The sequence below is a fragment of the Prosopis cineraria genome, unplaced genomic scaffold, assembly GCF_029017545.1.
Source record: "Prosopis cineraria cultivar Desert tree isolate PC_DT_omini unplaced genomic scaffold, ASM2901754v1 PC2, whole genome shotgun sequence".
Classification (NCBI taxonomy): Eukaryota; Viridiplantae; Streptophyta; class Magnoliopsida; order Fabales; family Fabaceae; genus Prosopis; species Prosopis cineraria.
In genome coordinates, this window is record NW_026555333.1 from 21,149,008 (window position 1) to 21,166,253 (window position 17,246).

General features: G+C 32.3%; 1 protein-coding gene across 1 annotated transcript; it reads right to left on the bottom strand.

Moving 5' to 3' along the window:
* Positions 1-1,728: 1,728 nt before the first annotated feature.
* Positions 1,729-12,067, bottom strand: LOC129300545 (outer envelope pore protein 24, chloroplastic-like). The gene is made up of 4 exons (XM_054939117.1): positions 11,862-12,067; positions 9,072-9,440; positions 2,634-2,708; positions 1,729-1,912 (listed from the first exon to the last, which is right to left on the bottom strand). The coding sequence occupies exons 1-4, from the start codon at positions 12,063-12,065 to the stop codon at positions 1,832-1,834; spliced, it is 729 nt and encodes a 242-aa protein (XP_054795092.1). The 5' UTR covers positions 12,066-12,067; the 3' UTR covers positions 1,729-1,831.
* Between the last annotated feature and the right edge of the window lie 5,179 nt (positions 12,068-17,246).

Sequence of the window (17,246 nt, forward strand, 5' to 3'; positions counted from 1 at the left end):
TAGAGACGTATACCATGTGAACGCTAGGACCGTGAAAGTATTTAGGAACAATCTCAACTTCAAGTTAGCAAATTTCTCATAAATAGTGATCTCGCCGCACTGGATTGTGAACCTCCCAATGTGCTCCAAGGTTGACTATGTCCTATCTCTTGAGAACAATGTGAAGTCAGGGATCCTGTACCCTTGAGGGTATGGGTTGTCCTTGTCTATATACTCTAAATAAGGTTTTGAGAAGGTGGGGCGGCCGATTGGCCTCAGCCTCAGTCCATATATATCTTGAATGGCATTCCTCTAGGCCTCTCTATTTACTAGTTGGTTCTAAGGCTCAATCGGACGTTCTGGGATCACCGCTGTGCCCCTTGGGCTATTCATGCCAGGTTTAAGTATGCGGCCCTAATGGTCAGCACCTATGTTGATTCTGACTTGTTGCCCTCCAAGCGGCCTTACACTTGAGCCTGCTTCCAGATGGGCGCCTCTTAATGATGTGGTTATGTTCTTCATGCCTTCATGTAGAGCCTATATCATGATTTGCTGTCGTTCTTTTTCCCTATGTTTTGATGTTTCTAGGGGATATTGTAAAGAACTTTTGGTTCTCTTCCAGCTGCTTATCCATCCAGTCTTGAATTCCTTGTAGCACTTCTGCCACAGGTTTGTTAGATATGATCAGTGGGTTGGGTTGGCCACTTCTTGACTTTGAGCTAGGGCTCATACTGCTGTTACCTATTGTCACCAACACTACGTGCTCACGATGTTTAGCTACTTCAGCATCGGGCGATAAGTGTTCTGATCCTGCGTGCGCAAAGATCCCTTCTAGTTCATGAAAACCAGCACCTGTTTCCTCAGTCCTTTTGTCTTTTCGCTTCCTTGCCATCTTTGTTACACAGGTTGCACCAGGCGTACCAGAAACTGTTCGTGGTTGAACAATAAATACTGGGCATGCTAGAGACGCTGAGTCTCAATAGATAATGAAAAGGGTCTTGAGTTCCCTTACCACAGTTCATTTGGATGTAAAAAGATATAATATTTTGGTAGAACAAGTCTATAATTTTATTGAAGTGTAGAAGATTACAAACTAAAACTAAGAACTGAAAAGGATTAATGAATGTAAAATGTGTGAGTCTTGATTGAGTGTTGACTAGATTTCTCTGTGTTTTCTTCTTTCTATTTATAGTGTCAAATAGCGGAAGCTTTTTCCTTGGGACTTAGCATGTTTTGTTGAAGAATCAGGAATCCTGTGAAACTTATGGTATAATCTCTCCATTTTGATAACCAGCCCATTTCACCGGACAACTTGGGTGTAAATTTCGACATTACTTAAAATCGTGTCTTCATGCCAACAGTCTAATATTTGTAGCTGACGAGATTTTGGCATGTTTACTTGTTGTGGACTTTATTGAGCTTCCGGGCCAGCCCTTTTTGTTTATATTGGGCCTGATGCTTCGATTACTTAGCCCAACTAGCCTTGTGACTTATTTAAACGACGTTTCATATTTAGCCCAAACAAAAACTATAAAAGAATTGTTTTCTCTCTAGAAGTTGGCTAGTTTTCTCTCAAAACTTTTTTAAAAGAAATTTGCTTTTTTCTTGTAGCGAAAACCACTAAAAAATGAAAACTATGGGGATTTGAAAAATAAAAGTTACCCAATATTATTGAAACTATAAGGATGGAAAACATTAAAAAAACTACATGAACTAAAAACAAAACTTAAAAAAATTATGAGGGCCAAAGATTGTATTTTCTCAAAAGGAAAATGAGTTCTAATATTTATAATATACAAGTCATATCAAGTAACAGAATGAGAGAGGGTAAAAATATAAATAGAAGCACACACTATATATCAAAATCAAAAGTGGCTTTGGCACTAACATTGGGAACTTTTAATTCCTCATCCAAGTTTAAGGATGCTCCAATCTGAAAAACAAAATTCCCAATTAAGAAGTCACCGTAAAAGAAAAAAGAAAAAAGTGCAAAAATATTTGTTTCAAAATCAGTAACCAACAAACAAAAAATAGTAATAAAATCTCTTTAAATTATATAAATAATAATGTGGTCCCTTAAAATGCTATCATACCAATGAAGTCCCTAAAGATCTCTTTGTCAATAACTTTTTTAGAAAAAAAAGACTATTTTAACCTTATTGAAAATAAAAAGACCCAATCACAACTTTTATTTAAAGAATCATAACTTTTATTCTATAAATCGCTAGAGTTGAACAAGAAATTACAACTCATCAGGTGTAATTTTTGTTATTGAAAAACATACCACAATCACAACTTTTGTTTAAGGAATAATGACTTTTATTTTGTGAATAACAATAATTAAATAAAAAATTATAATTTGTCAATTGTAATTTCTATTATTGAAAAATAAGTTCTTAAAATAAAAAACTCCATTCATAACTTTTATTTAAAAAATCACAATTTTTTTTCAAAGAATCACAAGAATTGAATAAAAAATTACAATTTATCAATAAGGGTAAAATGATATTTTTTTAAAAAAAGTTATTGATAAAGAGTTTTTTAGAGACTTTACTAATATTATGATATTTTAAAAAGTTAAATTATTATTTACATAATTCAGATGAATTTTATTATAATTTTTTTCATAATAATAGCGAAATGTTACTATTTACCTCAAAACAGCCACGAGGTTTTGAATCCAACTCCCATTTCAGTCCAAGGATGTTGCCTGTTGTCTCGTATGAGGCCTTTTGAAACACATACAAAACCAAGAAGTGACATCTTATATCATATTATCAGTCATCATTTAATTTATTTAATTGAAAGAGATACAGTAAGTTTACTAATTTTTCAATTTTTTTATAAATTTTATCAGAATAATATTTTTATATTTTTTAACTTTCTATTTCTCTAAAAAAAATTATTTATATAGAACTCCGTATTATCTTTTTGAGCAAAAATATGTAACTCCATATTAAATTAATGACTACTCTATCCGTTTAAAAATATAAAATATTTATAATTGAATCTTACTCCCCAATAAAATAGTTATTTACTTTTAAATTAATCCTATCTTTTCATATTTATCCTATTAAACATCAATAAATATAAAGTCATTTATCAATAGGGATACTTTTGAAAAAAATGTAATGATTACACCTCAAAAAACTAAAAATACCTTACATTTTTTAATATGTAACTCCTCAAAAAATACCTTACATTTTTAAATGAAATGAGTATTTCCACTATCTTGTCCAAAACTTGACAAAAGGAAAATTAGGGCAAGTGGTCTCCCGCAAGGCATTAAAAACCAAACCGGTCATTGAACCGATCAAGACAGTAAATCAAGAATTAATAGTTCAACTAGGTGTTAACTAAGAATCAAACTGGTCTTAATTAAAATAATATAATTTATTTTATATACATAAAAATAAATGAGAATATGAAAAAAATTAACATCTAAATAAATGAGAATATTCAAGAGTGAAAATTTTATAATTTTTTCTTTTATTTTTTTAAAATTAATAATTTACTTTTAAAAAATATTTTAACATATTTCATATATCATCCCCATTTTCTATCACCATAGACATCATTAAAATTGAAGCCATTAGTTAAGGGATGGCTTCATCAACTCCTCTGATGACTTCATCATTTGAAATTGATTGCAGGCTTTTTTAATTTTTTTAAAAACCTTAAAATGTTGTCATCTTGGGTTTTTGGAAAAAAAAGTGACCCGATTAACCTAGCTAACCTGTCGGGTTATGCAGTTTACACTTGGTTGATCCTAAGTTAATTGGGTTTTCTCAGATCACTTGTTGATTAGGTCAGATGGAAAACTAGACAAGCAGAGAGGCTGATTCATGAGTTGACCCGACTAGTTCGGTCTGATTTCCATTCAATGGTCTTTAGATTGAATCTCTTGAGGTGTGTGCATGGATATTAAATGTTTTTTGGAAGCTAAGAGAAATATAGATATATAATAGTGAATCACACTATGTATATCAATGTTGAAAAATAGATATACAATGATATATTAAAAGCATAGATTAATACATGTGCATTCCTTTCTTACTTTAGAATATCCAAATTCCTTAAAAGCAATTTAGAATATATAAATTAGAAGTTAACATATACAATTGTATATTTGCAAATATAAAAAAAGACTACATCTATTCTCACTTTTACCTCTTGTTTGGTTTGAAAGGAATAATTTAGGGAAAATTTTACTGAGTTTGATTTAAAACACATAGAGTAGTAATGTTAAACGTTTTTAATTAATTTTTTGTCATTTTCTCTTACATCTTCTTTCTATTAAAATTTTATTATACAATTTTCTAGATATAATTAGTTTACCAAAATTTAAACTTGAGAGAGATGAGTATGTGAGAGAGAAAGAGAGAGAGAGAGAGAGTTTCCTACATTGTTGTTGGAAGAGAGAGATGCCCTTATTCAGAGTAGGAAAAAAGTTCAAGCAGGAGGAGGTAGGTTGTCAAACAATTAGATCTTGGTACTAAGAGATGAGAGATGAACCATGGATATGTGATAAAGAACCCACAACGAAGAGAAAGGTAGGGAGGCCTGCAAGTGGTGTAGGTGCTAGGAAGATGTGAAAGCCCTATAAATAGGCATGCAAGAATGGTAAGGACGACATGGAGGAAGAAGATTAATGGAATAATGATAGGTGGAAATTGAGGATCTATGTGAAGATCACATCTTATGGACCTGATCTGATCATCCCCCTATAAAAAAGAGAGAGGCTAGTTAAGGAGTAGAGTAGCACTTTGATAATAAAGCTTCTAAGGCATATGGTAAGGTTAGAGTACATAGAGAGAAAACTATCACATTGATTTAGGGTTGGCATGGAGAAGTAGAGCTCATCAATGTGGGGTTAGGATTCTACGTAGTCTAGTTCGAAAATAATGATAATTATAATCTAGCATTGATGGGTAGGCCATGGTTGTTTTATGATCATTACTTGGCTATTCAACCTTAGAAGGAAGATTTTGAGCAAGATAAAGAGAAGATAATCAAGATTGCAGCATGCATTCACATTGCTAAACTTCCTTTGGCCTATTACGTTAAGGGTGTTTTGTATGTGTTGGGGTTCCAAATCGACTGTGTTTTGAAAGTCTATATGACAAAGTTGAGAAGGAAAAAAGGTTACTTTACTCGACTTTATGTTGAACTTGATCTTAACATTGCACTGAGACCTATCTTATTCATTAATGGCAAAGAAAAGAAAATCCAATGTCTTTCATTTATGGAGAATATAGGCATGATACTAAGCATTTCTAGGAGAAGACATAGAAGTTTGGGGTGGAAGGGGTGCAAGTGAGGCCAAACATACAAGGAGATAGGGAAGTGGGAAGTGTGCATACTAAGGAAGGAAACTCTCAAGAAAATGTTAAAGGGGCGACAGGAGATGGCATAGACATAGTGGTATGATCCGACATTCAGTATGATAATTAAATAGTGGTGTAACAAGTGAGACGATTCTAGTATGATAGATGGACGGAGGGGCAGAAAATTGAGCCCAAGCATGATATTTGAATAAAATCACATATTAGGGGCGAAGATCTTACTATTTAATGCTAGAGGTAAAGGGCATAAAATTGGAAGTTCAAGTACCATTAATTCCCAAAATTGAGATACTTAAGACTATGAAGGATTTTCAGTCCCTTACCCTCTACAATGTGGTGTATAAGGTGGTAATGAAAATTCCTGCTATAAGGTTGAAGAATGACATGCCTATAGTAGTTGCTTTAAACTGTCTAGGTTTAATTTATAGCCACTAGACAAAGTACAGATAATATAATTAAAGCCCAAGAGATTATACACTCTTTTTTAAAAGTATAAGGGAAAGTGATGTTTTATCGCTCTAAAGATTGACTTAGAAAAGGCTTATGACTGGGTCTGGTGGAGGATTTGTACTTCGATGCTTGAAATAGTTGAAGATCCCATCTAAGTTTATGGAGTTGGTTTCTAAATGTTAATTAACTATGGCGATACAAGTACTATGAAATGGTAGTAAGGGCCCTCAATTTCATCCATTAAGGTGAGTGAGGTAGGGGGATCCACTTTTATCATATCTATTTGTTTTGGCCATAGAGAAATTGGCCATATGATACAAAATGAAGCTGAGAATGGAAGATTGCTACCATTTCAATTAAAAATAAATGGCGTTGTGATTTCTTATCTCTTTTTCACTGATGATTTACTTCTCTTTATAAAGGCCAATATGGATCAAGTAGGTATGATCAAAGCATGACTTGATGATTTTTGCATTGTCTTTGGAGAAAAGGTAAATAGTACCAAGTCAAGGATCTTCTACTCAGGGGATGTGGGACATTTTCAAGTAAGCAAGATAAGTGAGTCTTAAAATTTTAAACACCTACTTCTAACCTTGGCAAGTTCTTGGGCATACCTTTATACCATAAGATAGTCTCTAACACTACTTACCAGCATGCGTTGAATAATGTGGACAGTCATTTATCTTCTTGGAAGGCAAGCACATTGTCCTTAGCAGCTAGGCATAAGCTAGTCTCCTTAGTGGTTGTGGTCATTTTGACATACACCATACAGTCCACCATATTTCTAATCATACATGTAATGAAATTGATAAAAATTATTGTCGATTCCTTTGGGGAGGTACAGGGGCACAAAGAAAGATATACTTAGTGGCCTGGGAAGATTTCCATTAGCATAAGGAAGAGGGTGGACTTGGTTTAAGGGTGGTGTATCACCTAAACAAAGCCTATACAATAAAGCTTGGGTGGGGGTTGATTAATCATAGAAATGTTCTATATGTTAAATTCATGAGATAAAAATACAGATATAGTGATGATATAGTCCCTAAAATTGCATCTCATAAAGGTGGTTTAAGTGCTTAGAAAGGAACTCAAGATGAGTGGGAAGAAATGATGAAGGGTTTAGCTTGGCATATCTAGTATGGCTCATGTGTGAAGTTTTGGAAAGATTGTTGGCTCCTTCACTATGAGCTATTGCTATAGTATGTAAAGAAACCAATGCCTCAAGAAATTTGTTATGATATGGTTAGGTAATATATATCACACTCAAGAGGATGGAATAGTGAAAAATTCAAGGAATATCTCATTGACTCTGTGCTTCTTGTGATTTATCGTGTTTCAGGTGAGTATAGGGAGTACCTCCTAAGATGGAGGTGGTTAAACAATGGGGAATTTACTACAAGATCAACATATTAGAATATATGTCTAAGTACTGGTTGTTGTGTAAGAACTTATTGAGGAAAGTATGGAAGGCTCGGCACGTTAGGAACATAAACCCTTCCTTTGGTTATGTGTGCAAGGAAGGCTCATGAAAAGCTCTCTCTATGTTGCTAATGGTATTCAATTGAGTGACTCTTGCTCCCTTTGTACTCAGTATAGGAAGACATCCTTCATGTACTGTGGGATTGTTGTCTAGTGTTTCGATGTTAGGAAAGATTGGTACCTCCAAAGAAGAAAGCTTCATTTAGTACTTAGAACAAACATATGGAATGGATTGAATGGAATCTCTCAAAAAAAAATATGATTAAAGGTATTCGGTGGGACATATGGTTTGGCCTTTTGTGTAGGCAACTGCTCCCTCTAGTCTTATTTATAAGGTAAAAAGAAGAATTTTTGGTCTCATTTATAAGTCACATCATTAAATTTTCATCACAAACTTCCCTTTTTATCCTCCATTGAATGTTGGAAAGAAAAAAAACATTGTTAAAGTATGTATATTTAAAAGGGGTGAAGTTGAGAACTTTTTAAATTATTAGACAGAGTTAATCAGGTTTAAAGTTTTTCTTGATATTAGTAAAATATATTGAAAGTGACTTATAAATAAAACTAAAGGAGTACGGCTTGACAGAACCATGAGAATGTTCCGACATAAGGCAATTGGTGTGCAAGTCACCCTTGCTCAAGCACAAGCTATAGTAAAGTGGTCTTATCCAAGTTTGATGCTAGACCTATCGAACAAGAGTAATGGTAAGTAGCGAGTACTAAAAATAGGGGTAGTCAAAATAAATATTGATAGCGCTTGTGGAGGGGATGTAGACATTGTTGGCAGCAAGGGATTGCGAGGGACCACATTGGGGAGGCAAGGGGTGGGTTCCTTTACCACATTGGGTATGTGACTAGTTTGGATGCAAAACTTTAGGGAGTCTTATGGGGTCTTAAGAGAGCCTAGGAACTATCTTAGAGGAAGGTTGAAATTGAAACAGACTTCAAGGAGGTGGTCAATATCTTACATATTAGTGGTTTACTAAACCATCCTAATCGAAACCTCATATCAAAAATTCAGAGTACAATAAGCAAAGACTAGAGTGTAACTGTGTTGCGGTGCAGCCAAGATGCTAATGTTGTTGTTGATACTCTAGCAAAGGAAGCTCTAAATGGGTTTGATGGTGTTGTGCTTTTCATAGGCCCTCTGGAGTATTTTTGAGTTGTTAGCTTCTGATTTAAGGGTCTAGTACCCTCATGTGCTTTTGTTTCATCAGAATTTTTTATTATTATTCAACTTCTCCATTTTTTTAAAAAAATTAAACTCATTAAAATCTCATCTCTCAAAACTTAGAGAATTTCAAGAGATGTGAATGCAACTACTGATATGCTTTTAAAATTGGCTCTTTCTTATGCTATTGGGTTTCATCCCCTTTTCCCCCCTCCCCTTGATTCAGGTCAAGATACTAGCACTGTCTTTTAGTTTTCTTTCATTTAATTCCCTATTTATCAAGGGAAAAAAAAATCTCATCTCTCCTACTTTCCATTCCCCTCAAATCAAACTAAGGGTTAAAGAAAATTTTTTCTTTTATTTCTCTATCACTTAAAAAAAATGAAAGACAACATTAACTATTATTTATAAAATTAACCCTTATCTTAACTGCCTTTAATTAACTAGTAAGAGAGATCATCATAAAGGATAAAATACGCATTAAAAAATTAAATTAAATTCTTTCATATTAATCATATTTCTTAATCTCTATCCTAAATACTTAGTAAATCCTCCAACAAAAGCAAACAGATCGGATAATATCATACCAAAATAAAAAATGAAACAGATAATAAGAGAGACATATATGTGTGTTTGTGTCTATGCACCTTGAAAGTACCAATGCGCTTTGAAGCCAGCGACCAACTAAGCCCCAAATTGTCGTTTGATGTATTGTAGGATGCTTCAAGTGTGTTATTATCGTAAAGTTTCTGTGAAACTGCTAAATCCCAGGAATTGTGAACCACCTCGTATGAAGGCTTCAATGTGGTCATCAGTCCCTTGTGACTGTAAGTGTAATTCAACTTGCACTTATTTTTATCGGAGCCAAAGGTGCAATCAGCAGAAACCTTATTATCATTATCTAATTCCAACGTTGCATCTAAATCTGTGCTTTTGTCCTTCGACCCATGTTTGTATGTAAATTTCAATGGCTTCTCTAAAACCCTAATTGTGTTCATAAACTTGAAATTATAATCCTGCACGAACCAAGAAATCATATGTAGTGCAAGAAATTAATCATAGAGAGGCTATATAGCAGAGAAGACACACCCAATGTCTCTTAGATTTTGTTGAAATTAAAGCGAGCCCATGCATTTGCTCAAGAAGAACTTGAGACAAATCCACATAATTTCAAGAGCTAATTATATTACAATTTTTAATCGGAGTACTTTTTCCCTAGCACATGATGATTTTGAGGAATTGAGGGTAATTAAGGTTTGAATGGGCAGATGAAATTCTGAAGGAGTTATGATATTTACCCCAATTTAATTGTGATCTAATGATTCATATTTAAGTTTGTTAGAGATTGATTTGAGGATTTATTGGCAGGGAAGTTTTCTTAAGATTAACCAATTTGGTGTTGATATTAGAGGTTTATTTAAGGATTTATGAGTTCCTTTTTTTTAGCTTATTTTATAATAAAATCATTTTTTGCTCAAAAAAATAAAATCATTTATTTTTTAAATATATTTTATGAGTTTTTATGATAATTTTTTAAATTTTTAAAAATAAATTAGAATTAAAAAACAAATTTTTAATTATTTTAATAAAGTAGCTTTTGATAATAATTCAATGTGATAAATGAGAAAGAATATTTTAAAAATATGGGATGAAATAGATATTATAAAATTGTAAAATAGTCAAATAATAAATTATTTTTATAAAAAAATAAAAAGATATAATAATTTTTAATTATAATAATTTTTATTATTGTAACTAAATATAAAATAACATTTACTTTTTATAAAATATGTACAAAATAATTTTTTTATAAAATCTTTAAATTGTATAAAATGATTTATTTTTTTCTCTTAAACAAGCATGCCTCGTTTGGAAATTGTTGAAAGGGAGACAAGTTGGTCGATTCCTTTATTATCATATAATGTGCCAACATTTTGGAGCACAAAGTTGACTCGTTCTTAGAATTCTAGAAAATTATGCATAGGTTTTGTGAAGTAAAATTATTTATAAATAAATCCTTTGAGATTCAAAGATACACCTAGCCCTCTTAGAATTTAAGTATAATTTAAAATTGAGGTATAAAGATAACAATGTTCATATTAAAAATATATTACGTTAATTAAGTAATTTATAACTATTACTTCAACTTTTTATAACTATAATTTAACATATTTATATATTACAAGTAAGGATAATGTTGTCATTACACCCTATCTTCAAATTACACTCAGATATTAAGGAACGTAACAGTAATTTTTAATTTTTGCATAATTTATTTGTAAATAAGTTTGCTCTACCAGAGCTATATATAATTTGTCTTAAAAAATAAAATTTAATAATAATAACTTTTTTATTATTGTAACTAAATATAAATAACATTTACTTTTTGTAAAATCTTTACAAAATAATTTTTTATATAATCTTTAAAGTATTTAAAAATCATTTTTTTGACTCTTAAACAAACATGCCTATTTTGGAAATTGTTGAAAGGGATTAGATACTGCAAAAAATATTTTTCAAAGCACTTATTTTTTGCCTATAAGAGCGCTTTTGAAGTGCACCCGTTGCATGTGCTCCTATAGTTATAAGAGTGCTTTTTGAAGCACTCCTACAAGTATAGCCTACGAGAGCACTTTTTGTAAAGCGCTCCCATAAGTATAGCTTACAAAAATACAAAATGAGTTCTTGAGAGTTCTTTAGGAGCGCTTTCCACAAAAGCGCTCTCATAGGGTTGCCTACAGGAGTGCTTTCATGGGAAGCGCTCTCGTAAGCTTTATATAGAAAGCGCTTCGAAAGACTAAACTTTCTAGAGTGTTAATTAAATTAGGGCTCCAGTATATCTCATCTCGTTTTTTTAGAGTGTTTTTTTAATAAGCTATGAGCACTCTAATAGGTATTTTTTGTAGTAGTGGGAGATAAGTTGGTCGATTCCTTTATTATCATGTGATGTGCTAACATTTTGAAGCTCAATAGTTGACTCATTTTTAGAACCCTAGAAAATTATGTATAGATTTTGTGAAGTAAAATTATTTATAAATAAATCCTGTGAGATTCAAAAGATACACCTAGGTCTTTTAAGATTTGAGTTTAATTTGAAATTGGGGTATAAAAATAATAATATCCATATTAAAAATATATTATATTAATCAAGTAATTTACTACTATAATTTTACATATTTAATAGTTAAAATAATCGTGCATTACAAGTAAGGATAATGTTATCTTTACACCCTAATTTCATGTTGCACTCAGGTATCAAAAAACCTAATGGTGATTTCTAAATTTTGCAGGATTTATTTATAAATAAGTTTGCTCCATAAGGCCTATACATAATTTTTCTTAAAATATACTATTGATTTTTTTTTTGGCCAAAAATTTACATGCTATTGTTATGGATTCTGATTCTCATGGACCAAAATGTACACGGACATACATACCTGTTTCAGAACATTGTAGTCGACCTTGAAGGCATCAGGTTTCTCAAGAGCCAGAACCAATCCTTCCAAACTCGGACCTTTATTTAAGATAGAGGCTTCTGTAACTGTAGCTTGGAGCTTGACCTCGCCGGCAGGGACCGTGAAAGTTGCTTCGGCCCTCGGCTTCTTGTTTGTTTCATGCTTCCAATTCAGAGTCGCCTTCATTATTGTCAACTAACAGAGAAGATAAGCAGGAACATGCAGCAACTAACAAGTATATAAACAGTTGGGATAAAAAGTTCTGTGAATTATTACGTTGAAATAAACAAAGATATATACCTTGCTTGCTAGCAGGACATAGATAAATTAAAAAGCTGAAAACAATTCCCTCGCTTTTATTTTCTTTTCTTTATTCTTTTCTTTTTTTCTTTAGGGTCATTTGGATTCATGAAAGAGCCGTTTGATTTTGAAGTTGAACTTCAAGGACATAAAAGCAGCAAGGATTTTTGAAGTTTGAACATGAAGGACGTCCTTGTTAATTGCTTCATATATATTTCTCTAGACTTTATATATTGTGGGAGAAAGTAACTGAGCACAGGTTGATATTGGAGACAAGTATTTCTAAGAATCAATTTAGTTTTATGCCAGGTAGATCAACTACAGAGGCGATTTATCTACTAAAAGGATTAATGAAAAAGTATCGTTGTAAAGATAAAGATCTACACATGGTTTTTATTGATTTGGAAAAAGCTTATGACCGTATACCAAGAGAAGTGCTTTGGAAAGCGTTGGAAAAAAAGGGAGTACGGATTGCTTATATTAAAGCCATACAAGATATGTATGAAAGGGTAAAAATTAGTATAAAAACGCCTAGTGGTCAAACAAAGGATTTTCCTATAAAGATTAGACTACATCAAGTATCATCTCTGAGTCCTTATTTGTTCAACTTGATCTTAAATGTTTTGACGGAACATATTCAATGGGAAATTTCAAAATCTATGCTCTTCGCGGATGATATAGTTCTTATAGCAGAGACAAGAGAAGAGGTTAATTGCAAACTTGAGTTATGGAGAAGGACATTGAAGTCGAAAGGTTTTCGTCTGAGTAGAAGTAAGACGGAATATTTATATTGTAAATTTGGTAAAGGACTATTTGACAATAATTTAGAAGTAAAATTGGAAGATCAAATTATACCTCAAGTGAAAAAGTTTAGATATTTGGGAGCCATTATTCAAAATGATGGCGAAATCAGTGGAGATATTTCACATAAAATTCAAACTTGGTGGTTTAATTGGAGAAAAGCTAAAGGAGTTATTTGCGACCGTAAGGTGCCTAATAAACTTAAAGGAAAGTTTTATCGCACTGCTATCAGACCGGCAATGTTATATAGTAGTGAATGCTGGGCTCTAACGGGACAGCAAGAGCATAAAGTTGGAGTATCAGAGATGAGAATGTTACGATAGATGTGCGAACACACACGTAAAGATAAAATTCGAAATGAGCACGTATGCGAAAAAGTGAGGGTGGCACCTATTGAAAAAAAAATGGTAGAAAATTGGTTGAGATGGTTTGGGCATGTACAAAGAAGATCAAGGGAGGCACCAGTGAGAAGAGTGGAACATATAACTTTGAGTCCGATTAAAAGAGATAAAGGAAGGCTTAAGAGAATACTCTTGGAAATTGTTGAACGCGATCTCTTAATTAATAATATTCCTAAAAGCTTGATAAATAATAAAGCATAATGACGTCTTGCAATCCATGTAGCCGACCTCACCTAGTGGGATAAAGGCTTGTTGTTGTTGTTTTATATATGTAGGCTCTCTCTCAGCACTCCTTAATTAGTAAAGAAAGAAAAAAGAATATAGTAAAACAGCAAAAAGTCTAAAATGTTGATTAAACCCAAAGCAAACACCAGTGAAAACCTATATGTCCCTGAATGATGTAACTCTTTTTGTGATTGTCCTGTCATAACAAACTTCTTACCAACGCAAGTCATGTGAAGTGGGGAATGAATATGGAAGATCGATGTGAAATATATAAGAATGCCGCGGAAGATATCGTATGTTGAACCCTGAAGGTTTTAATGATAACAAAGTAGAAAAGCCTTTTGCATATGAGGTTGCTTGTCAAAAAGGACTCAAGGAAGTGAGGATTTTTTGCTTAAATCTCTAACTCTCTCTCTCTCTTAATCCTGTCCCTTTATTATCTTTATTCTTTTGAGCTTGGGGATAATTATTTGATTTATTTCAATTTATTTTGAATAAGATCAGTCTGTGCTTAAAATGTTTTAAAATTTTTTATGTTGAGTTTTTCTTCTTCATACTGGAATCAAGTGTTTTATACCCTTATCTCCAAGGTCATATTGAAATGAAAAGGTCTTTTGTTTTTTTTGAAGAATTTCATACCAGTATCATTGTATTCATATCGGTGTCAACAGTTTGATACCCCTATCTTTTGCTTCATACTGACATATATCTTAATCTCTGAAATTCTTGTTTCATGCTCCAGTGCCAATGTGCTTCATACCCGTATGAAATTTCATGCCCCTACGAAACTACTTGCTGGCAGGAAATAGATAAATTAAAAAGTTGAAAGCAATTGCCTCACTTTTCTTTTCTTTATTCTTTTCTTTGTTGTTTTACGGTCTTTTGGTTTCATCAAAAGGGCTGTGTGATTTTGAATTTTGAACTTGAAGGACATAAAAGCAACAAGGATTTTTGAAGTTTGAACATGAAGGACGTCCTTGTTAATTGCTTCATGTATATTTCTTTGGACTTTATATTTGTGGGCTCTCTCTCTCGCTCTCTCTCTCAGCACTCTTTAATTAGTAAAGAAAGAAAAAAGAAAAAAGAAAAATACTAAAAAGTTCCAAAACATTGGTGAAAACCTTAATTATTATTGATGAAGTGAAAAAAAAATTGTCAAATTAAACCTTTATGTCCCTGAATGATGTAACTCTTTTTGTGATTGTCCTATTATAACAAACTCCTTACTAATGCAAGTCGTGTGAAGCGGGGAATGCATACAGAAGATCGATGTGCAATGTGTAAGGATGTTGTGACAAATATCATACATGTGCTACAAGATTGCCTGAGACTAATAAAGATCTCACAGACAAGCCCAAACGATTAGGCTAAGCCCAAATAATAATGACAAATATCATACATGTGCTACAAGATTGCCCAAACAATTAGGCTAAGCCCATCCTGATTTTGTCATAAATACTTAATGATTATTTTCAAATAATCATCATGTATTTGTGACATTTTTTTTTTGAATAGCAGCTCCCTACATAAAAGTATACAAATAAAAAATAAAATAGCCACTCAATAACCAAAAATAATATATAAATATTTCTAATAATATTTACAAATTAGTGTTGAATGATGCGAGACTTCATCTATTGTGAAGCCCATGGCATGAGAGTGTGGATTCCGATTCGTAATGCTCAACAAATGCTAATAGCAGGCGGATTGCTTAGATTAATTCCCTTTTATGTGGGGATTGGTGTGTGGAGATGTGTCTCATATCTATGGTGAAGGGAACAAATGCGTTGACTTCTTGGCTTCTTATGCTCTGAATCTGGGAAAAGGTCTACACAACTTAGGTCACCCTCCAGACGGTTTGAAAAAGTAGATATTAGATGATGCTCTTGGTGTTTCTTATATGAGACTTTGTTAAGTTTGAGCTTGAGTTTTTTTTTTAATCCTATGTATAAAAAAAAAGGTATTGAAGGATGTAATTTCTCTCGTGAAATTCAATTATTTAATTTGAATAATTATTCAATTAATTAATTGAATTCAATTATTCAATTAATTATTTTTTTCATTCATATAATGATAATCAATAATGATAAATTAAATTAACTTATGTTTAATTTAATATTGATATTTTAACTAACTAACATTATTGTTACTTAAATTATTTTTATTATTTTAACATACATCTCCACTAATGTCTCACATGCATCATCCTTGTACATGGGCAAATTACTAGTTTAAAAAAAAAAGTTAAAATAGGGTAAATGGAATTTCTCATGAGGACCTAGGTGAAATTTTTTTTGGGATTCAGGAATAATTTCCTTACGGGTATGAGATGAAAATTTCCTCTTGGACATGGATCCGTTTCTGAATATAAGATCAAAAATCGTGAATCATTAATGGAACTCATTGGATGAATTAATTTTTATGGTGAGATAATAAATGAACCAACTGAATAAGGCAAACTCATTTTACATAGTTACAATGTTGTTCATATGAATGAAGTACGAATTAACATGTTTATGGGTTGAATGACAAATCTAATTTTAACAAGCCTAGGCTGCAACATCACATCATATTCACAGCCTTCTAAGAGTCAAGATCATACTCCCTCCTTTATGAAAATAGGAAAAATTACACATTTCATTGAACATTTATCACATTTTATTTTTCCATATGCAAAAATTACACATTTCAATAATAATTTGTCACAACTTCCCTAAATCATCCCCTCATAAAATCAAAGTTTTCATTTATGAGACAAAACATTAATGCACACTTGTTTGCTTAATATGGGATATTCTAATTTATTTTTTTATTTTCATATATAATTATTATATTTAATTAATTTTTTTAAATTGTGTGAGTTGATTATTTTTTAATTTAAAAACAGGGTACTGTAGTAGAAAAATGATGTTGCTAGAAGAGGGTTGAAGCAATAACACGACCAAAATCAAAGTGTTCTGCAATCATCATATAGTTGTCAAACTCCTAAACGTAGAGTCTTCACTGATTGCAACTTCCAATGAGAATCTTTCCTTTTCACTAAATTATATATATAAATATATATATATTACAATTAGATTAGATAGTACAGTACATGAATATTTCTTGTAAATATCTTGGCTTTGTTCTAACCTTTACCCATATATGCAGGTTAACAACATAAATAGTTTAAGGTTGTACTCATTGAAAGTCTTTTTTGGTATGCATATTTCCCTCCATAGATAGATATCTCATCTAGCATTCCAGGGCTGATTGAGTAGCTGCAATTAGATACAGTAGCCTCTTGGGTTAATCCTCTACTTTGTGCTTACAACGAGACGCTTGTAGCATGCTTAGAAGCAGTGATAGAACCACCTATAAGGAAAGGGAGAATATCATTACATCTCACGTCAGAAGGATTTGAAGAGGGTCCTGAACATATAAGCGGGTGTGTTGAACTAGTTTTTTGAGGAGAGAGTAATGGTATGACCCATGATAAAGCACCATAGATTGGTCAGGAAAGTTATTATGTCCCACATCAGTGGAACTTGAGGAGAATCCTAGGCATATAAAGCAAGTGCACTGCATATCTCACCGAGTTAGCTTTTTAAAGAGAGAGTAATGACCCGTGACAATATTCTTTCCTACCTTGGAGAAAATT